General features: G+C 47.4%; 2 protein-coding genes and 1 long non-coding RNA gene across 10 annotated transcripts in view; 1 reads left to right on the plus strand and 2 right to left on the minus strand.

Annotated features, from left to right (window-relative positions):
- Positions 1 to 3,660, plus strand: part of Fam151b (family with sequence similarity 151 member B) — a 41,673-nt gene extending 38,013 nt beyond the window's left edge. Inside the window, exons 8-11 of one of the 8 annotated variants that reach the window (XR_007593883.1) lie at positions 599 to 663; positions 921 to 1,026; positions 2,216 to 2,297; positions 3,547 to 3,660. The gene's annotated coding sequence lies outside the window, so the exon portion shown is untranslated. Of the gene's footprint in view, positions 1 to 598; positions 669 to 920; positions 1,027 to 1,420; positions 1,555 to 2,215; positions 2,298 to 3,274; positions 3,424 to 3,546 lie in introns of those variants that run through there. The other 7 variants (XR_007593880.1, XR_007593879.1, XR_007593881.1 and 4 more) reach the window with 7 other exon arrangements.
- Ankrd34b (ankyrin repeat domain 34B) lies at positions 1,548 to 3,647 on the minus strand. The gene has a single exon (XM_050153880.1). It carries the CDS (start codon positions 3,645 to 3,647, stop codon positions 2,124 to 2,126), a length of 1,524 nt encoding a protein of 507 aa, XP_050009837.1. The 3' UTR covers positions 1,548 to 2,123.
- A 10,372-nt stretch (positions 3,661 to 14,032) lies between the features above and the next one.
- LOC126508493 (uncharacterized) lies at positions 14,033 to 16,913 on the minus strand. Its single transcript, XR_007593842.1, has 3 exons — positions 16,665 to 16,913; positions 15,642 to 15,787; positions 14,033 to 14,106 (listed from the first exon to the last, which is right to left on the minus strand). It is a non-coding gene; the product is annotated as an uncharacterized lncRNA (long non-coding RNA).
- Positions 16,914 to 23,394: the final 6,481 nt, after the last annotated feature.

The raw sequence follows: 23,394 nt of genomic DNA on the forward strand, positions 1-23,394 counted from the left end.
GTAAAAAGCCTCAGACTCTCACAGCCTGAGTATTTACAGTGTTCTTAGGAGCACTAGAAGGTTAAAAACTCTGATGATGGTCAGCCATGTTGTCATGTTATTCTTATCTTTTTGTTGTTTAAGTTACATGTGCGGCACAATTTCTCTTGAAATCATGTTGCAGTGTTTACTATTAGTATTTGACGGAGAAATAAAACTTGGTCAAAATGCTATTTTAAGTCTTTATTGATAGCATCTTGATAATGAATTACCCTATTTACATTCTCTTCCAAACTGCGTCCTTGCAGTGTGAGGTCAAGTGCTTTTTGAGATAGTAAAACTCATGAAAGGAATCCAGCTACTTAGAAACATCAGTACAATTTTGATTTGTGAATAAAAATATTTTCTAATGTAATTAATATTTTCTTTAAAACATTAAATGGAAAAACCTGAAATTAGTTTTTAAAATAAAAGCCACAGATAACTACATAATTTTATGTACACTTCAAATTGCTGATATCAAATTACCAAGAGCGGCATCATGCCACCTGTTGGGCGAGGAATTGAAGCTGTGGATGATGTCATTGGACTCACACCCTGGGGTTTCTGTTTCTATCAGGCTTTGCTTCAGAACTGCTGCAAGGAGAAAGAAGTCTTTGAACACCAGACTTGGAAGTCATGTAGGTAATACTGTCATTTTTAGAATATCTTATAATAATGTGTATTTTGTTAAAAGTTATTCATTGACCCTAAGATACTAGATGATCCAAATGCCACACCAAGGGCATTATATATCTTTATATGACTGTCTAATATCTACATATCAGAAATAAACATACTGCTTAGTAGTGACCCAGTAATATGTTTTATGATTAAGGTTCTACTTGGCTTTTGTACTTTTAGCTAAAAAAACTAATGTTAATCAGCTTTTCTGTTTTTAGAATGAAGCAAGCATCTAATCTCCATTTAAGCTCAATCCCAAACGTTTTGCAGCCCATCCCCACCCCGCCCTGTTTTGGGTGTTTCTTTTGGAAAGACAAGGATAATGTAAGTCAAGGGGAATCCCATTTCTTTTGGGAAGAAAAGAATAATGCAATAAAGGGAACCCTTTTTAATTTTTATATTATCTTGGTGTTGGAAAACTATGGGCAAGAGACTCAAAAAAAAAAAAAACCATGAGGAATAATGCCATAAGATAACATGATTGGTGAGTTTGTTTGAAAGCAATACACGGTGCAAAGACAACAGAATTTGGCATAGGGCTTGCTGCCCTGCCTCGCCAGTGTGTGTGGGGGGGTGGCTGTCAGAGGACTACCTTGGGGGGTGAGTCATCCCCTGTCCCCTTGTTTGAGGCAGGGTCTCAGCACCTCAGAGTCAGTCAGATTATCTGAGCCATGAGCTTCTAGGAATTCTCCTGGCTCTGCCCTTCATCTCCCCGCAGAGAACGCCGGGATTGCGCAAACTCGCACTACTGGGTCTGGCTGTTAGGTGGATTCTAGGAATCCACACTCAGGACCTCAGCTTGCACTGCCGGTACGCTGTCTCCTCGGCCCCATTGCCTGCCATTCTGATGCAGGTATGGCAGCCATTATGAGCAGCGGTTGCTCTAACTAGTTTTTCATGTTACATTTTTAAAATAAGACTTTCACCTGTCTGAGTCAACATTTTTAAAGAATCTGTTCATCCTTCCCTTATAGTTTAGCTTCACTGATGTCAGGGTTTCTTTGGTGATTTTGACATCACGGAAAATTACAACCTTGTTGACATAAAGTGTTGACAAAATTACTAACTTGAAAACATTGTTTCATAATAGAACATGAGGCCAATCTGAAATTTTAAAAATCGTTTCTAGCATAGGTACCTTTCTTTCTTGGAGCATTTTTGTTTAGATGGAAAACTTGGACCACATGAAAGTCGATAAATACTGGAAGTTTTGAGAAAAACGGCTTTCATTTTGTTAGAATTTCCTCGGAAGCTATATATTATGGTGTGCTCACAGTACCTAACACAAAATACACTATATTTTCATCTGCCTAGCCGTGATGCACTAGCTAAAACTTGAAAGGATACAGTTAAGATTTCTTCTCTAAGCCTATCTTTTTCTGATACAGACGTTTGGACATGATGTGTTTTCTAGCCATCTCTTAAAAATTTACTAACTGCTTAATTTGTTCTGTCTGCAGAGACTGTCGTCTTAACAACATCTTTTTGTTTTTGAATTCCTTCGGGAAACTAGGAACAGTTGGCATAAGCGCTTTTTGGCCACAGGAAAGCAGGCTGCAGATCTTGCTGTTGACACCGACGTCTGTGATAGGAGGGTGAGGATTTACATTTAAGGGGGGCAGAAAGCCGGGTCTACTCTGCCCGAGGCTGTGATCGATGGGAAACGCTCCAGAACCCCGCCTTTCTAAAACCGCGTGGTTCCTCCTGCTCAGGGGACCCGGAGGGCCAGTCTCCATTAATTCTTTGGGCAAGGAAGGAGATGGCGCAAAGATCTTTTTCTTTCCAGCTTTGCCTTCTTCTGTGTTCGGAGGCGGAACACCGTCTGAGAGCTGAGAATCAGAGCTGTAGTGACTGGCTCCCGAGTTTCGCTTTTGAACTATACTTCTTAAAGTGGAGGCGAAGAGGGTCTGGTTAGGGTCTGGGTCCTGGTCAGCGGGAATTTCCATGCATGGCTGGTTTCCTTCCGGAAACAAAGGGTGGTAATTTAGTTCATCATATGACGTCTTCTTTGAGTTGACCTGGTCAAAGGCCCTGAGCAAGTGTGCGGTGTCTTTAACATCGATGCTCTGATGTCTGGTGATAAAGCGCTTGGACAGCGCCAGCGCGTTGGTCTTGTAAGCTATTTCCTCCTCTGGCGTGATATCTTGGAGCTCCTCTTGCAAGGAGGCCACTCGGGCCTGGTGCTTTAATGATGGGGTATTCTTGATCCAGCCTGACCCAACCTGGGATAGCTTGGGCCCGTTAGGGGTCATCACAGGCTTCTGCCGAGGAGAGTCCGGGTCCCAGGTATTATCGCTGTTTCCAGAAAACTCCTTATCTTTAAAGCCAAAAAGTGTCAGGTCTGTCTCGGAAGAATATGACAATGGCATTGAGGCAGTTTTGATGTCAATTTCTGAAGGCGTGACTGGAGGATGGCTCCCATCCATGTCCGCGGGAGGCATGTTGAGGTACTGCTGGGTGGTGTGCCTCCCAGAGGGCGACTTCGCTGTCGTTATGATAATGACCTCTTTCCCTTTAGCCTGGCAAGCACTAAGGAGGACTTTCAGGGTATCTCTGTCCTCTGCATTTATAGCATAAACCAGAGCTGAGTAACCAGAATGGTCCTGCAAGCTGAGGTCCGCCCCACTCTTGAGGAGCAGGGAAACCACTTCCGGGCCAGCTCTTTCTAAGCATGCGTGCATCAGAGCGCTTTTCCCGGATTTGTCCTGGATGTTGGGGTCAGCACTGTTCTCTAGAAGGTATTTAACCATCTTGGCTCTACCGACGCTCTGCTGGTCGATGTGTTTGGTCTTACAAGCAATCATTAAAGGCGTTTCTCCGCGGTCATTGCTCTCATTGATGTAGGCACCACCTTCTAGCAAAAGTCTTGTGAGGCGAAGCCGGCTCTGATGCACAGCCTTGATCAAGGAATTTCCATCAGTCGAAACTTCTGTGCCTTCATCCATCTTCAAAAGTCAGAGATCGATACCTGGTTATCAAAGAAGTTGAAGATTAATCAGAGTCGATGTCCAGTTCATTTTGCCTATTTCTGAAGAATGTATGAAGGGGACATAGATGGGATTGTGTTATTACTGGAAGCGGAGCAGAATCACCAACTGGGGCCAGGGCAATGTGCGAGCTGTGCAACCCTGAGGGCTCGAGTTTGACTCTCGAGCACCCCAGTTAGACGCCAAGAGTGGCCATGTGACCCTGTGACTCAAGCATTGGGGTCGGAGAAAACAGTAGATTCTAGGATCTCCCTGACCAGCTAGCCCAGCTGCAAAGGTGGGTTTTAGGTCTAGTGAGAGACCCTGTCTCAAGGGTCTAAGAGAGAATCGCAGAGACCCTCCTGTCCCTCATGTGACTGCACTAGTCCAAGCACACGGGTCCATGTATGTCTCCCCAGCCCAGTGCATTCACCTCACACATGCATGCACACCTAAATAAAAGGAAATCTCAAAGAAAGCGTTTGATTTTTTTTTTAAAGAGTTTGGAGAGGTGACTCAGTCATTAAGAGCACTGGCTGCCCTTTTCAGAGCATTCAGGTTCCATTCCTAACAGCCACATGGTAGCTCAAAACTGTAACGCCAGTTTCAGTGGGTCTGATACCTTCTTCTGGCCCCTCCCCACAGGCACCAGGTAGACAAGCCGTCCTCAGGCATACTTGTGGGCAAAACTAGCATACACATATATACACAAAATAAGAATAATGAAGTTAAAAGAAACTTTAAAAGGAGCACTCAGGCTTTATAAACATTGAATTTTTTTCTATTGACACTAAAAATACATGTTCAATTTATTTAAATGTCTCAGATCCCTCAATAGATAATTTCATTATGGGGGTAATAATGATCACTTTATATTGAGCTAAGAGAAAATTTGTCTTTCAGTTGTGCTCACAGTAGGAGACAAAGATCACATTGTTCTATAAATGTGATATGTAGAACATGTAGACATAATCGGAATAATTGTTTGAAAAATATTGTTTCTACTAGTCGTTGGCTTTTTTCATTATCTAGAGCATATTTTATTAATTGTTGTAATCAAACCCACATAGATAAGACTATCTCTATTTCACACAGTGCATTATCCTTGTAAAAATGAAAACTAGGAACATTTCTAGGCAAATATGGCTGTTCATTTCTATACACTATCAACCTAGCACAGTAAACTGACCAATCGCTCATTTTTAAATGTAAGATTATGACTACCTACATGGTGGAGCACTCTTGTAATCCTGGTATTTGAGAGGCTTAGGCAGGAGGATCACCATGAGTTTGAGGTCAACCTGGTCTACATAATATGTTTAAGGCCAGTGTGGACCCCAGGGAGTTCATGAGACACCAGCCCATCCAGGGAGTTCATGAGACACCAGCCCATCCGGGGAGTTCATGAGGGCTGCATGTGGAGACTGCGGAAGATGCTGCACGGGGCTGGTCTCAGTAAGATTCCTGAGATGTAAATAGTGGTAGGAATTTAGGCACACAAATAGGCTTCGCAGAAACCAGACATCTGAGCTTCTTTTTGTAGACTAAGAGTTTAGCAGGGTGGGCTAGGAATGTAGTTAAGTGGTAAAGCACTGAAAGGCTTTAGCTCTGACCCCATCACCAATCAATCAATCAATTGATAGAATAAGGGGCCAGTGAGAAGGCTTAGTAGGTAAAAGTGCTTGCCGTGTAAGCTTGATGACTGGGGTTGGGTCCCTGGAGCCTACATAAAGGGAGAAAGAGAGAACCAACTCCAGAAAGTTGTCCTCCGACCTCCACATGTGCCTCATGCCTTGTGTCTACTCACATATCATACAAGCAATGATAATAATTATGGTTTAAATTAACAGTAAGTTTTTAAGAAGGGGATTTTTGCAGGTAGACAGAGGAAGAAGGGAGATGCCAAAGCCTTAACAGCTGTTATCCGTGATGCCAGACTCTGCTTACAGGGGCAGAACCAAACTCAGGAAATATTGTCGCAGATGCCAGGGTTAGGGCTTACATGGAAATGTGCACACAACCCATTTGGCTCCCTCCTGAAACTTCCCAGAACGAACTAGTTTTCCCAAAGACATACACTCACAAAGCCAGAGTGAAGACAAAGGAAAACAACAACATCATGGAAGCCCGAAAGCAGAGGAGCCAGCCCGAGAAAGCTAAGAACTTAGCTCATGACAACATAGTTTTTTTTTTTAAAGCAGAGAGGTTTAGAACCAGGATTCCCGAATAAGGAGGGGCAGGTCAAAAGATGTTAGGGACCAGGCAAAGCTTTCGCGAGTCAGACAGCAGCCTTCCTACCACACATTCTGAGATTCCATCCCCAGCCATTATGTCAGTCCCGCCCTCACCCAGATCCCTGAGCAATGGTGGCATGAGAAAGCTCGGGAAATGCAGACAATGGGCAGTACCTCCAACTCTAGACCACCAGGGAGAGATGGGCACCCTGCTTCCACCCTGGGGCCATCCAGATTTTTGTTCTCTGAAAATGGTAAAGCACAGGGTCTTTGGATTGAAGACAAGTAAGTGATTGCTTAATGACCACTGTTTGAAAAGAGCTGGTTCATCCCGCCCTCCTGACCAGCTGATGGTCGGCAGCACCTGACCCCTCAGGAGGAAGCTGCTCAGGTCTGCAACAGCTGGACTTGCCTGAGCCAATACCATGGGATTTCACATGCCGCCAACATTCCACAGTGAGGCTCCCAGTTAGCAAGCGTCACCTCTATGCTCAAGCTTCTCACTGGTCTTTCCTTCTAGCCCTTCAGTCATGAAAAAAAATAGAGACAGATACCAGGGTAAACTAGAGGGAAAAGACAGGAGTCAGGAGAATTCAAACTTCAAAAACTCAGTATCCTCTAAGAAACAAGAGATGTCATGAGTGTAAGGTAAGTCTGTGAAGAATAGTTGGAGACCATGAAATCGCTAAAGAAGACAAAAGAAGCCTGCAAAAGTCAATGGAAGTGGGCTGGAGAGATGGCTCAGTAGTTAAGAGCACTGACTGCTCTTCCAGAGGATCGGGTTCAGTTCCCAGAACCCACATGGCAGCTAACAACTGTCTGTAAGTCCAAGATCTCACACCCTCAAGCCCTCACACATACATACAAGCAGGCAAAATACCAATACACATTTTTTAAAGGCAATAGAAAATGTGGATGGCAGCTGAGGTAAGAATCTCAAACACGGTAAAGTGAAAACAAAAGAGAAAAGTTGGGCTTTCATGGCACCTGCCTGTAACCCAGCACTTGGGAAGTAGAAGCAGGAGGGTTGGAGATGGCCTCACAGAGAGTCCCCATCTTGCAAAACAAAAAACAAAAAACCAACCAAACAAACAAACAAAACAGGAAAAGAAAGAAAAAAGAACGAGAAAAATAATATTTGTACCAAGAAAAAGTGGTGGAATAGTGTCCTAGTTAGCATCAGCTGTCAGCTTATGAGTCGCCTGGGAAGAAAGACTTGATTTAGGACCTGCCTAGGTCAGTCCGGCCTGTGGGCATGTCTCTGGGTAAATGCCTTGATTAGTAACTGACGCATGTCCCAGCCCTCTGTGAACCACACCATTGCTAAGAAGCTGGTCTTGGGATGTAGGAGAAAGCTACCCTACGTGAACCTGTGAGCAAACCAGACAGGGAGCCAGCAGGCAATTCCTCCACGCTTCCTGCCTGCCTTGAGTCCCTGCCCTGACTGCTCTCAATGACTATGAGCTGGAACTGGAAGCCAAACAAAGCCTCTCCCCTCAGCTTGCTTTTCGTCGGAGTATTTTTTCCACAGCAACAGCAAGGAAACTATCAAAAGGAGACCAAGAGGTGACATCATAAACAGAAGTGGGGGAGGTGAATAAAGAGTTAACAAATCAAAAGAGACCTAATCAGAGCATTGCCCTTTGAATGAAACAGTGTACACCCATAACATGTATGTGTGAACTTCCAGAGCACAGACAAGAACTACTACATCTACAGTCTTGATGGCAGGGGAAGGGAAAGGCCCTTGGGCATGGGGATAAGCCACACACTGCATTTAGATTCAGGTACATCAACAATAACAATGAGACCCAATGCAGAGATGTCTTTAAATATCCGAAGGAGAAATGACCCTCTGCTTAGAATTCTATATTTAGCCAAACCTCCAGGCAAGAATTGGGACATACTCTCAAGAATTAACCGAAGGATAGAATCCACCAAGATGAAATGGCAAACAAGAAAAAATAGCACACACAGAATCCAAAAGCTGAAGATCATGGAAGAGAAGTACCCCAAGCTCCCAGAAAATGCTGGAGGGGCCTGCCAGCTTTGATGGATGTGCGCAGACATCCTCAACGGTCACCCCTCCATGTTCCATCTGTGAGCTGAGGCCCAATGCACACAGCAGCTTGGCTTCGGTTCTTGTCTCTGTTTGCTGTGTTCTGATGCTTCTGTGCTCCTTTTAGCTCCAAGTCCTGGTGGGCTTAGCTGGAGAAAGGCTGAGCGACCCCATACCCCTTGGACACATAATCACCATGCTGCATCATGCCCAGGCTGGAGACCATGTCCCATGGATCCTAGGACTCACTCCTAACCCTGCCTAGACAGGTTCCCGTAAGCACCCATGAATCCTGAGGCAGCTTGTCTTCTGAGACGCAGCACATACAGCCACTGTCACCCAATTCATCTAGTGCTTGCTAACTAAAGTTATTCTTCTTAGAAGTCATGGGACAGCGACGAAAGCAGAGAGGATAACTATGACTAGCATCCAAAGGGAAAGAGGTTATTGGTGGAGTGAGGAAAACAGTGTGATCTGGGAGGGTTTCCCAGAGGCCCCTAAAGGCCCAGTGATGCTTAGCACAGGTGTGGTATTTAGAGGCGTCTGTCTGAGCTTTAAACGGTGCGTTTCACACACTTCCACACAGGACCACTCTCAGTGTGATAGGAGCCTGCATGCAGAAAAGATCAGCGTATGCAAAGGCAGGTCATACGAGGCCTTCCTGCACAACGCAGTCCAGTTCTCACGGTATTTGCTGCCCAGTGTTCCATTGTTCCATTGGCGTTGCCGTGAATAAGCTCATAGAAGACAATACCCCAAACTGAACTGCCTCCATTTTGATATCGTTCATGATGCACAGCCAAGCACTCACGGAGTGGGTGCATAACCCGAAGGGAAGCAAATGCCCCTATCATCACAGTCTAGAAAAGCGATTCTACCATCAAAACATACCTGAAGCTTGGGGTGCAGGACTTCAGATGGCAGTGTGGGTCCCAACTCGTGGGTCTATTCTGGAAGCATAAGCATTTGAACGTTCACATGAGAACACCAAAGAAACCACTTCTTTGCAGTTTTCATATACAAGTGGGTTTAATATGCAAAGAAAATAGGAGGCATTGGAACATAATATCAAATACTTAGTAACTCCAAGCAAAGAAATGATACAGTAGCAATCACAAAAAAAAAAAAAAAAAAAACAAGTTTAAAAAAAAAATCCTTAAGCCAAAGTCATGCCTGAGAAACAGACCCTGAAATAAGAACAGGTTATTACGTCTTTGTTGTTGATGCTCTCCAGACAAGGTCTCACTACGTAGCTTTGGCTGTCCTTGAACTCACTATGTACACTATGGAGACCAGGCTGGACCTCGAACTCAGAGTGCTGGGATTCGAGATGTGTACCACCATGCCTTGGCTCAGACTTTCAACATTACACTTTCCTATAGTTTCTAGAATTTGGACTCTTTTCTGGTTCTCATTCTTCAGAACCTTTAAGTGTGGAAATATGGAAAGGCTTTACTTATACACACACACACACATACGCATGCACACACTCACACACACACACAAACACCTCATGTAAAGCCCTTCTCTACAACACTAACCCTAAGCACTTAGCAGGAGGCTCTAAGAGAGGAAGTCGTAACAAACTGGAGGCGGGGATATTCGAGAGGAGCAGCAGCCTCTTCTCCATCCTCCAGAAATGGGGGTGTGGTGAGCTGCAGGGGAGCTGACTACCAAATGGCTGCCTCCTGTATCTGTTATGCAGATGATGTCAAGCCTTCTCTCCGGAGGCCTAGAGAATTATTAAGCAGAAAGGAGTCCAGGCGGTTTATTTCCCACTGGAACGAACTCTGCCTTTACATCATCGTTATGTGTGGATGTAGGCATGCTCACTGGTGGTGGGGCATGCCTGTGTGCAGCCCAAGTCACTCTCCAGTGTCCTTCAGGAGCTCCATGCCTTGCTATTTGAGATAAGGTCTGTCACCAGGACTCAGGGGTCTCAAATAAGGCTCTTTGGCTGGCTAGGCAGTCTGTGGGTCTGGCTGACAAGTGTGCACCATTTACATGGATGCCGGAGACAAAAACTCACGTCCTAACATTTGCATGGCAAGTGCTTAACTGACTGAGCTAGCTCCCCAGCCCTGGACCTTATGCTAGGCTGTTCAGATCTACCTGAATCCCTGGGCTCCAGCAATCCTTTGCTTCAGTCTTAACTGACTGAGCTAGCTCCCCAGCCCTGGACCTTATGCTAGGCTAGGCTGTTCAGACTGGCCTGAATCCCTGGGCTCTGGCAATCCTCTGCTTCAGTCTCCAGAGTGTTTACACCATGGGTCTGTCCTTCCATGTGCTCTAATGGCTTTTGAGTTTGCTCACATTTTAATAGTGGGGCCATTCTGTTACTGTTAAAACCTCAACTTTTGTAGAATAAGATCGCCGGGTACTTCATTCCCCAGAGGTTATGACTAGGCTTCCGGCACCTCATTCTGTAGTCAGCGCCTTACTTGGGCAGCCCTGTCTGTAGGCCTTTACCCTCTTTCAGGGAGTTCTTTCATCTTGCCAGATCGATCTGTAGACCACAAATCCTGACATTTGAATCTGATTTGCTTTTCACAGAGTGATTGATGAAGACCACTTTTCTTGCCTAAAATGATCTTTCCTCCTGTGGGAGGAAGCCCCGCCCTGAGAACCCAGGGCCAACACCATGAGGACAGTCAGCCCCTTTGCTATTCTACTTTCTTGACACAGTGTGTCTTCCATGCAAGGCACAGTTCAGTGCAGATTCAAAACAGACAGATGCAGAATTTGATCCAAACTTCCCTGTTAGCTGTATGTCCATGCAAGCCTTGGCCTGTTGGAATGTTGGCTTCATCATCTGCTGTTGCAGAATAATCCTTTATACTGCGTGAAGATGTATCGCTGTGATTGGCTTACTAAAGGGCTGCATGGCCATTAGCTAGGCAGGAAGAGGTTAGGTGGGACTTTGGGGACAGAGAGGAAGAAAGGCAGGGTATGAGCCCGATGCAAAGGGAGGATGCAGGGTAGAGGTGAAAGCCATGGGTCGTGTAGCAGCACACAGATTAATAGAAATGGGTTCACTGAAGTGACAAGAACTAGTTAGGAACAAGCTAAGGCCGAGATTTCATAATTAATACGAAGTCCCTCTGTGTTGTTACTTGGGAGCTGGCTGGAATGACAACCTTCTAATATTTTTGCAGTGTGGACATGAAATCAAGAGGCAGCACTAGAAGGAGTTTCTTCTGCTTCATGTTCTACTTGATTCATTCTTCTTTTTAAGAAGTTTATCTCAGAATTTAACCTCTTTTTGTCAGATTCCAAATCCAAAGTCTTTTAAAACAACAAGAGATGGGAAGATGGATTGGCGGATAAAGCACTTGTGCTGAGAGCCTGAGGAACTGAGTTTGACGTCCAGAACTGAAGCTCAAAGAAATATGGACATGGGGGGGGGGTGCATGCCTGTTGCCTCAGCACTTGAGAAGCAGAAGTAGCTACATCCCTGGGCCTCACTGACCAGTAGACTAGCCCACCTGGTGTTGAGTTCCCTGTTAGGGAGATGTGTTCATCCATACAGCACTCGCCATGCAAGCAGGAGGACTAGAGTTCAGGTCCCCAGCACCCACATAATGTAGGATGGATATGGTAGCCGGCCTGTAATCCTAACATGTGGAAAGTGAAGACAGGAGACCCCAGAGCACACTGGGTAACCAGACTAGCTGAATCAGTGAGCTCTAAGTTCAGTGAAAGCCTTGATTGGAAAAAAAAAAAAAAGGAGGAGAGCAGCTGAGGAAGACCACCATCTACCCTCAACTTCTGGCCACCATGCGCACGCTCACGCGTGCGTGCGCGCACGCACACACACACACACACACACACACACCATGCACACACAGGTATACATATCTATGTACACCTGCACATGTTCACACATGAGCAGCGTAAACCCATGTATGCACACACAGACACCATGCACACACACAGGTGTACATGCACTTGTACACATGCACATGTTCACACATGAGTAGTGTGTGATGTGGGATTCTCCTCTGCATGCTGTGAATATCATTGGTTAATAAAGGAACTGCTTTGGGCCTCTAAGGGAACAGAGCTAGGCAGGGAAAACTAAGCTGAATGCTGGGAGAAAAAAGGGCAGAGTCAGAGAGAAGCCATGTAGCCCCGCTGGAGATAGACTCCAAAACTTTTCCCGATAAGCCACAGCCACGTGGCAATACACAGATTAATGGAGATGAGTTAAATTAATATGTAAGAGTTAGCCAATAAGAAGATAGAACTAATGGGCCAAACAGTGATTTAATTAATATAGTTTCTGTGTAATTATTCTGGGGCTGAACAGCCAGGGATCAACAAGTGGCCTTCTTTACAACAAGTGTGAACCCATGTATACACACACACACCATGCACACACACAGAGGTACACATGCACCCGTACACCTGCACATGGGCACACATGGGCAGTGTGCACCCATGTATGTACACACACAGAAGTACACATGCACCTGTACACCTGCACATGGGCACACATGGGCAGTGTGCACCCAGGTATGCACACATACCAAGCACACACACAGAGGTACACATGTGCCTGTACACCAGCAGGTAGGCACACATGAGCAGTGTGTACCCATGTATGCACACACACGCAGAGATACACATGCACCTGTATACCTGCACATGGGCACACATGAGCAGTGTGCACTCATGTATGCACACGCACCATGCACACATGGATATGTACCTGGACACCTGCATGTGGGCACACACGGGCAGTGTGCACCCATGTATGTGCACACACACACACACACACCATGCACACATGCCACAAAACAGACAGTGTTTGATAAATGAAGCAAGACTATTGGACTATTGGAAATGACCTTTTTACTATGTCAGTAATGTTTCATCGGACTGAGTGGAATCTAGTAGGAACTTGCTAGATTTTCCACAGAGGTTCCTACATTATTAGAAGGTCTTAATTATGAAATAGTTGTGTAAACCCCTTCTCTATTTTTTTTAACTTTTACTTTATGTGTATGAATGCTTGCCTGCCTGCATGTCTATGTTGGTTCTCTCAGGTGCCAGAAAGGGGCATCAGATCCTTTGGGACTAGAGTTATAGGTGGTTGTAAGGGGTCATGTGGGTTCTGGGGATTAAATCTGGGTCCTTTGGGAGAGCAGTTCTTAACTGTTGGGTCATTGCTCCAGCCCAATTCCTTGTTCTAACTAGAAGTCTTTTTTTATTATTATTTTTACTTAAAAATAAAATCTCCACCTCCTCCCCTCCTCTCATTTCCCTCCCCCTCCCCCCTCCCTCCATCCTCTTCCCCTTCCGTCTCCAGTCCAAAGAGCAATCAGGGTTCCCTGCCCTGTGGAAGTCCAAGGTCCTCCCCCCTCCATCCAGGTCTAGGAAGATGAACATCCAAACAGCTAACTAGAAGTCTTTAACTTTAGTTAGAACCATCACTGTATGCTTGGTGTATTGTTTCACTACCTTTCTCTACTGGTAAACTTCCACTCAAAATTTATTTACCTTTTTTTTAAGGCTAAAAGGCATATACTTACAAGAATAAAGGCAACAGGAAGAAAAGTATTATCAAATGAAAATTTTGAAATAAGCTTTGCAAAGAGAGGAGAGCTGGCAGAATGGTAAATGCTGTCATGTGACTGGTACACATGACCCTCGAACTATATAGGTCCCCGTAGTCCCAGGCACCACACTAAGTGGCAATGAGGCAAAGGACAAAAACAAAAGGTGGGGACAGAGTGCCTGGGCTTCCAGATGCTGCCCCCACCTCGAGCAGCCTGCAAGCAGTTTCTGGGGCAGGAAACCAACGATGAACCCTCTGAGCAAACAGAAAGACCACAGCTAATGGAGGCAGCAGACAGTGATAATAAAGAGCATTTTCAGACTCAATGCTGGGATCCTCAGCTCACCACCCTGCTACTAGGAAGCTAGAAGAGAGAAGCGAAGCCTGGCATCTTAGAGTCTGGAGCCCTTGGGAAAAAATATCTGTGGATAAAGGGAGCAATTCAAAGCAGAGCTACACTCACTCTCCCAGACACCCACTCCGAATGGAAATAGAAAGTTACCTGAAAACATTATTCCTAATTCCACACTTGATTTTTGTCTCCTCTCTCCCTGGGCGAGCTTTCTGTCAGCCAGCTGTCAGCTCCTACCGAAGGAAATCAGAGCTATTCAGAGGCACATAAACACTGACGATTTGTTGCCCGAATCTCTTCCATTTGGAGTCGAGTTCTTTAATTCCTTGTTTAGAAATCCCTCCAGTGTTCAGTTTATCACATTTCACTGACTACGAGTTTGTAAATGAGTCTGGAAGGGATCCCACGCACAGCAACCTAGCTGAAGTCCGTTTGCAGGCAAGCCCACCACACAAGGTCTGCTAGAGTGCCTCCCCCCACCCCCACCGTGCTCGTCCAGTCCAGTCCACGATCTGTGAGCGCACCCTCCCAAGGTCATTCCTAGTACCTGCCTGCCTGAGTTAAACACTAGCTTCAGGGTACTGTATCTCAGTATCTCCCTGCCTCTTAGATGACAGACTTCCCAAGGCAGGGCCCGGTTTGGGGTACCTGATTTGTGTGGTACCCAACATGGCAGTGCCAAAAGACTGGCATGCTTGGAAAGACATCCTAGAGATGAATTTTCCTGTTGCTCGTGTCCTCCCACCATCCCCAGCTCTCTATTCATTTGGACAGGACAGTGATTTGCCTTTGTGCGCTCTCTTATTAAACAGTAGTCTGGCTATGGCGCTGTAAAATGGGCATATATCTCCAAAGCTCAAAATGATCCTTTCCATTGTCCTAGTTCCTGCCCTGATGTGGAAGAGGCGGCAGGGTATCATTCCTAAGGTGTGTGTGTGGGGGGTCAACATCTACATTACACTTAGTAGGTGATTGTGAGGAGTTTAACATTCGGAATGCATTAACTGCTCAGGAGTCCAGTAGGTGCTAGGTTCTGAACATGCATCACCCAGTACAGGTTCTGCATATATGAGTCCCCTGGGCTGGTGAGACCTGACAAGGAGAGGCCAAGTATCATACCCCAGTAGCATCTCCATCTTTTCTTAGTCCTCATTCCTGTTTGTTTCCTGATTGCTTCCAAATCCCGCACCTGCTCGCACAGGGACGCCTCCATCATCATCCCCAAGGGCTTTGACAACCGATTTTCTTGCTGGCTAGAAGGGCAGGGGTGCTGCCACAGCCCAGAGCGGGATTAGGGAGCCCGCAGGTCCCAGGGAAGAGTACAACCCAGAGTTTTGAGCCAATTATGGCTGGAGGTTTGCAGCCTTTCAATCAGGTCTTAAAAACCACAGTCCTGATGACAGCCCAAGGCCAGGCCGCGATTGGACCGAGGCCAGCCAGAGGTCATAAGCAGAATGTGTCTCTTCCCAGAAGGAGAGAGTCAGAGCCAAGCTAAGGGTGCAATAATTGGCCAGTAAAGTCGGCTTCCTTGGGTCTCCAGTCTTCTAAGAAATATTCAGAAACTGCCCAAGGGAAGGAGTTAGTAGATAAGGTTTGTTTCCCTTACAAAGCTACAAAGCTAGGATGTCATTTAGTTACCTATGAGCTGCCCCTTGGGCTCTGGGGCTAGGTAACAGAGTACCTAAATCCCAACTTCTCTCAGAAGATTCCCTTCCTCAGCAGAGACAGACGGGGGGATGGGATAGGGATGGGGATAGAAATGGCAAACCTGCCCCTCCGAAGTGTCTGGGAAGCGGCGAGGAGGTACCAAGGTGACTGGATTTCCAGGCTGTTGGGAAAGCAGGCGGCGTCTCCAAGGTCCCTGCTTGGTTTCCTCAGATTTTCCCCAGTTCAGGAGGGAGTAAGTCCAAGGTGCTGTAGGAGAAGGGCAAAGGAAGGTGACTGGGGCGACAGCGCTGGGGCGCGGATGGGGGCGGGGTACTCATTTCGTCGCCTCCACTCCAAGCCAGGGCAGGCGGTTGTTCACGAAAAGGGCTTGTGCCAGGAGGTACTGGGCAGTGGTACCCATGCAGCCCGCCAGCCTAGCACCCCGCCCTCGCTGGGGAGATGGCGTGTCAGAGCGGGCAGCACTGGTCCTCCTCCCGGGCACCGCCGTTCTGCAGCCCGCCTCCCGCTGAGGGGGTCTGGATGCCGGGTGCCAAGAATGTGCACGCTCGGAGAGCCGCGGGGACAGGACTGCCCACCCAGCGACCCTGGTTTCTGTAGCCTGAGCTTGCAATCGGCTCCGCGGCCCCAGCCCGCGCTCGGCACCTCTGCCCAGCGGCCACGGGCACCTGCGGCCACGCGCTCCAGCTGGACCCCGCGACCCGCGCGCTCCACTGGCCGAGCGCGCGCCGCTCCCGCCGCGGGGCTATCACCCCGCAGCCCTGGGCCCCGGGCCACTCCTCCAGCACCCCGCGGCCGGGAGAAGGCGGAATCCGCAGCCCCGCGGGGTCCGGGCGCGAGCCGCCAAAGGGAGCTGGAGACCCGCGGGGATCCGGAGGCGCGCGGCAGGGCGCGGGCAAGCCGGAGGCTCCCGGAAGGCCCCCGAAGCCCGCTAGCCCTCGGTGGCCCGCAGTGGTCCGCGGCAGCAGGGTCTCGGTCTCCGCTCCGGCAGCTGCGGTGTCAGATGCGTAGCAGGTACCGGTTCGTAGGGTGCACCGGGGCCATGCGGCCTCGCAACCCTCAGTGCCCTCTTCTCACAGTCGTCACCGCATCCCAAAGTTTCCCCAAGTGCAGCGGACGGACTGACCTGGGACGCGCTGTCGGATCCGCAGTGGTCCTTCACCTTCTCTATCTGCTCCCACCCCGAAGCGCCGTCTGAGCTGAACCGGGCGACTGTCTACGATTCCGCAGTATCTCAGTCCCAGGACTTCGATCTCAGTTCCCAGTCCGTGGCCCCGGGCCCCCGTCCCCGGGCCCCCGCCCCTGCTCTGCAGACATAGGCGGGCCACGAAGCTCTGGAACGGGAGCCGCGAGGCGCGCACCTCGCCAGACGCGGGGCTGGCGCTTCCGCTGGGAGTGACGCGCCCGCGCTCCACCGCGCTGCAGGTGGGGGCGGCGGGCCAGCACTGGCCTCGGGGGCCCAAAGATGCTCTCCGAGGCCCCGCCTTCGCTCCTAAGCCCCGCCCCGTCACCCTTCCAGGCAACGGAGCTTTGACTGCAGCGACTGGTGGGAGAGCAAAGGGGCACAGCGTGGACCAATGAAGATGACCCCTGGGTGCCCCTGGTCCGGGTCTTCGTCCACGTTCCCTTCCATCTCATATTCATTTTGTGGGTCTGAGATTCAGCTTTCCCGGGTCCCTTTTCTCACTCTCTTCCCCCTCTTCAAGGTAAAATCAGAGACTCACTTCAAGGCTGTTTGTGGGAGCAACCGTCTTGTTTTTATTTTTATGAATTTATGACCTCATTATACTCTAATTAAGGCTTAATAGAACAGCTAACAAAATTTTTGCAAAAATAAAATTGAGGTATTCAACTCCACAGAAACATCAAGAAAAAAGAAAATTAAGTAGATGAAAAGGTTTCAGCTCTTCATATATCTTGAAGCAGCCAGTGGGAGAAAAGATAGGTCCTTTTTGACCAGGTAATGCCAATCAAAGAGTTTCCTGGAGCCAGGCTGATGGTCTCCTCTGCCGTTTTAGCGCTGGGAAAGAGACCAGAAGACAGAAGGCATGAGTTCGCCCAAAGGGAAAGATAATATACCCCTAGATAGATATTTCTTTATTTAAAAAAAATTCGGGTAAAATGGTTCTTTAACTGAGCACTTGGCGCACACTCAAGGACAAGTTGCATCAGAGGTATGTTCTAAGAACGTGGACTGCCTGGGGTGGCTCACTCTTCCCTGTCACACATTCATCTGGACAGCCCCAGAAAGAACACAACAAACTTCATAAAAGTTTAAAGGCATGAGTCATCTCCCCTTTCTCCCTTTCTCTCTTTCTCTCTCTCTCTCTCTCTCTCTCTCTCTCTCTCTCTCTCTCTCTCTCTCTCTCTCTCTCTCTCTCTCCCAGCATTTGTACTTATGTATATATAGCACATATATTAAAAGGTATAGACCACATGTCCAGTGATTTCACATGATCAGAAAGAAGCATCATGCAGGTCAAGAAACAGAACACATTACCATGAAAAGAGCTGCTTTGCTCTTTGTGTGTTTTCTAACACCACAGAGAATGCGTCCTGTTGCCTGGCTTTCCCTCCTTGGTGTTACGTTTCAGACCATATACAATGCACAGCTGTGGTTTTCTCTTTCTCTAAGAAGTGTGATATCCCATTGTGTCTGTATATCTCGATTTAGTCTGCTCCTGGTAGACATCTGGGCTATTCTCGAGCTTGGGAAAGTTCAAAGATGCTGCTATGAACCCAGCAGGTGCTATCTCCTGCCCACCTGTATACACATTTCTGTGGGGGGCGTAGCTGGAAGTGGAGTTATGACTCATGGAGCTGGCATGTGTTCAGCTTCTGTGGATATTGCCAGTCTTCAAAGTTGATCCAATTTCACTCCCACATTATTAGTTCCTTATCGATTATTATCACAACCAAACCACATGGTATCTTAAAATAGTGCCGATCTATTTACTCGCTTACAGATCTGGCAGTCAGAAGTCCAGACTTAGCTTGAACATGACTAAAATCAGCAGTTGAACTGGGCTGGTTCTGGAGGGCTGTGGGGAAAAAAAATCTGTTTTCCCCGCCTCTTGTGACTTTCAAAGGCTGCCTCGGATTCCTTGGTTAGTAGTCTCTTCCTCCATATCATGTTGGGATCTCTCTCCCACTCCCCCCTCGTGTGTGTGTCTGTCTGTCTGTCTGTCTGTCTGTCTGTCTGTCTGTCTCTGTCCCTCTGTGTCGTCTCTCTTCCTCTCTCCTTTCTTTCCCCTCACTCCTCTGCCCTGGCTTGTCTTTTTCTCCCCTGAACCCTCTGCGTCCTTCTCACCTCTGACTTTCCTGCCTCACTCTTGGTAATTATCTCTGTAATTGCCCTGGGCTCACTTGGATAATCTGCCACCTCGAGATTCATAATTTAATCACACCTACAAAGTTCCTCTCCCCGCAGAACGTAACATATTCATGGGTTCCAGAAATGAGGCTGTGAACTTCTTTGGCAGGCTATCATCTGGCTTGCTACACCCACCACTGAAGCATTGGAAGATGTTTGCTAGAGACAAGAGATGACTGGGAGGTGGGGATCAGGAAACATGGAGGATTTTCCCGTGGACCCGGTGCTGTGTCAGGTCAGGAGACAGGAGGGTGGAAACTCATTTCTGGTCGCTACCCCAAGGAGCTCACAGAACGAGAGCTCAGGATGCTTTAGGCTAGAAACACCTATGCTGAGCAAAAGCTGCTGTATGGGATGCTGTGACCTGGATGTGCTCCTCCCAGTGAGAGGTTGAAATGCACATGCAATGTGGTGCTGTTTGTACATAGTGTGTTGAGGAGTGATGAGTCCGGAGAGCGTGGCCCTTCTGGTGCGACACAGCCCTGGAGAAATGGCCCGGGGGGGGGGGGTCTCTGCACTCTCCACTGTGTGAAGAGCAGTGTTCTCCCAAGGATGCTGCAGCAGAACCATCTGAAACCACATGAGCATCCCTGTCCAGATGCCGAGCCTTTGGACTTCCCAGAGTCCAGAACCCTGAAAAGTGCTTTTCAGTGGCAAGGTCCTGTGGTCAAAGGAAAGTGTCCCTGAACCAGACTGTGTCCCTTCTCATTCTCCAGCTCTTGGGACTTATCTGTCGCAGGACTCATAGAGGAATCATGAAGACTGACTTACCACAGGAGCCAAGGGGAGGCAAGGACAAGAAGGGGTGACCTCTGTAAGGCTGGTCCCCAAAGAGGTTCCAAGACACACAGCTTAAGTTCCTAGATTAAACCCATCTTAGTCCAGCAACCATATATGAAAGGAGACAGGTTGGATGTTATATCATATTTTGCCAGCAAGACCATCTTGGCTCCAAGGTAAACTTAGGAGGGGAGCCAGGAACAGGAAGAGCTTTGTGACTCTTCCCAATAATCGTTGAGTCACAGAACCTGGTAAGGAGGCTCCCCCCAACCCGAAGAAGGGAGAGCAGAGGAAGCAGAACAGGGCAGGGGCTACAAAACTTCTTGAAGGTACATACACTTCATTCTACACTGAAGGTAAAGGTAGATGCTTGGCTTCAATGAGCATCTTTATCATAAACCTCGCAATCTGCTTTTGTCTTCTAGAGTGAAATTGGGAATTTTGGTCTGCTGATAAAAGGACTGCCACAGGTTTGTGGGCAGCCTGGGCTACACAGCAAGACTGTCTCATAGTGGAACAAAACCCTGAAGCCAAACAAGCAAAAACTAAATGGAGTAAAAGTGCTAGAAGAGTTAGCAATGAGAGCTACTGGCTCCTTCCAAAGATTGTGCTTGATTGGGGGATTTATCTCAGCAACAAAGCATCTACCCAGTGTGCATAAGGCCTTGGAGTCTATGCCCAGCATGGATTCCATGCACCCACCCATGACCCCTAATCCAGTATGTACTCTGTCTTGCCAAGACTCAGCTTCCCATGTATCTGCCGAGACAGTCCACAGCTCTTGAAAAGATGCCCAGAAAAACTGGCCTCCAAACAGCCTATGGGATTTTTTTTAAAAAGCAATGAGATACAAATTGTATGTACGAACCAAGGATTGGTCAGCTCAGGTGTTTCTCTGGGCTGGGGGCTGGGCCTCTGTAACTCAATGTGCCCTGCAGGTATGTAGTATTGTGGCTCTTAGGGCTTGACAACTGTCCTTCAGAAGTGAGAGGCCAATTTTTTCCTTCCTGTACATTGGCCCATTTGATTTTATTAAAAGGCTATAATTTTCCAAAGTTTGGATCCCAGTGCTTTGTTTCTTGGCTTAGTGTATAAGCTGTTGTGGAGACGGCGAGATGAGGTTATCCAGTTTTGTGAATGTCAGTGACTGGGTGAAAGCCCTGTCCTGGGACAAAGAGACTCAGAGTTGATGGTTAGGCTGCTGTGCATCAGGATAGAGAAGGTGGTTCTGTGTCTCATGCCTTAAGGGAGTTCTGGATAGGACGAGGCAGACCTAAGGAAGGAGAGGTGACCGCTAAAGCCTTGAACAAGGACAATTGTCCCGTGAACCTTGGAATGTCCAGGAACAGAATCTACAGTTAAATATCAGTTAAAATAGCTTTGGATCAATTTTAGTGTTTTAATTTAGTGTGCCAACATTTCCTCACATACGTCTGGGGCAGATGGAACTGGCTTCTTTTTCAATCACATTTACTAGCTTTGGTCTCATGTTCACAGAACGACTGCTTAGCTTCTTGACATATCCACGGTGCAGGCCTGGAGGGTCAGGGTCAAAATGAGGAAAATGAATAGCAACTGTGTGTCCTTTGTTTGATTAGAAAAGCAACGTGTTTCCTTGGTTCCTGTCTAACCCGTGGCTTCTGCTCATGGGCTCTGGACTGAGCTGGATCACAGGTGGTCTCTATCTTTAACAGAAGCAAAATTCATTTCATTTCCCCTTCTTTCCTTTCCTTTCCTTCCTTCCTTTATCTCATGGAAAATGTCCCTGGAGTCGAGGTCCATCAGTAAAAATGGCAGAAGAGCATAACACAGGACGGCTGTTTAATCTTTGCTGAGCAATGACCCTCACAGGCCGTAGGAGCTCCTAAACCAGAGGGTTACTTTGAAATATTGATGAGTTCATTTTTACAAAGCAGAATAGCACCAGAGAAGCATTTGCTAAGGCCGTCAGTAACGTGGAGCCTGCATCCATGGCTCTGCAGTGAGTGGGGCCAGCCCCCAAGCACGGCGGTTTTGATGGCGCTTCTCTCTGGCAAGAGTGCTCCCTTAAACACTATAACCTGATTTTCGCCGTGCCTGTGAGGATTTGGAGCAGGGTTGGGGCTTTCAGGTGACACAGTATGTGCCTGAAACCTGGGACTGATTCTCACGGTGCCCTGTGATTTGGTCTGGGGCTAAGCAAGCTCTTCCAGGTGGCACTAAGAGCAGGAAGAGGGAGAAGCTGGGGTATGGCCGTATTTCCCAGTGTTCCTACCAATGTGCTGCATGACTAAGGTTTTATCCATAGAGGGCTGTGACTAGGGAAATTTTGCACCTTTTCCCCTTTGCTCCTCTGACGGCACGAGCAGTGGCAATGGACGGTTCTCTGTGACAGAGGCGGAATGTCAGAGAGGCCGATTCCTGAATGCTTCATGGTATGGAGCCGAGCGCTGAGCTAGCACACCTACCCTAGACTCAGAGGAGAAAGAGCTTCCTATTTTCGTGTGAGGTCTTTACATTCTGTAACTTTCCATTCTATTATTTTATCTCAACTAATATAACCATTTTCATAGTTTAAAATAGTATCTTTTAAAAACACATTTGCTTAAAACATGTGTGAAGTATTTCTGGAAAGATACAGAGAAATTTTAATTACAAGCTCTATGTGGACATGGGAACCGAGACCATGGGAGACAGTGATGGGAAGGCGGCATGTTTTGTTTTGTTTATATTCATTGAGGTTGGAGCCCTGTAAATAGAAATGATGATGTGAGGTGCTCACCTAGCACCGCACAGTTTGTACATCTTCACACTGATCAGCAGCCCGACTGCACTGGAGCCCCTTATCTCCCAATCCTATGACCAGCAGCAGGAGAAAGGGGATGGAGAAAGCCAGAAGAGCAGGGAGCAGCCTGGCTCAGGGCTGAATGGCACGGGGCTGCAGTGTTCTGTCCAGTCCAGCTCCTCTGGGCGCCGGCATCTGGATGGCTCATCTCCCATCAGACTCCGGTGTCCGCTTGCAGGAGATGATTGCTGCATGCAGATTAATGTCCCTCCTATTTCCTGAGCATCCTGTGTTCCAAGATGCTATCTTTTAATATAACGCACCCTGAGCAATTCATCCTGAATTTTTGATTGAGCAACACAGCGTTCTGCATCTACCTGATGGAAAATTCAGTGTCCGTCCTTGGAACATGAGCAGATGTCCTTGCCCCTTATATTTTTATGTTCAAATGAGTGATTTATTATTTTCCTATTCATGATTTTCAAAAAAGAGTTCCACTTCAAGGCCAAACGCATAATCTCCAGTCATTTTGTTCCAAAGCACAAAATGGAGGTTTCTTATTTAATGTAGACCGAGGGAGGCATTGTGAGATGGTTAGGAGTCCCACATCTAATGAATATTTGAAATGATTATTTTATTCTTGCCTTCATGCGCTAGCTCGTTTTGTAAGCCATGGCTCCTGGGAAGCACCGATTCCCCTGACTGGAGCACACCACGGCACATGCCCCTCTTACAAGTCCTTGGACTCCATTATCCTCCCCCAGGTGGATTGTTTGGTAAGTTAGAAAACCAAAAAGACCCTGAATGATCTAGAAACTACCTTTTAGCGCTTTCCAAGTTGAGTCATTCAGGAAGTGATGCATTGCATACAATCTTTTGTGTACTGATGACATCAAAGCAGAAACAAAACTGGGGAGCAAAGGGGCAGAGGGGAGGGAC

Source organism: Alexandromys fortis, unplaced genomic scaffold, assembly GCF_014885135.2.
Source record: "Alexandromys fortis isolate MF-2015 unplaced genomic scaffold, M_Fortis_MF-2015_v1.1 scaffold_79, whole genome shotgun sequence".
Classification (NCBI taxonomy): domain Eukaryota; kingdom Metazoa; phylum Chordata; class Mammalia; order Rodentia; family Cricetidae; genus Alexandromys; species Alexandromys fortis.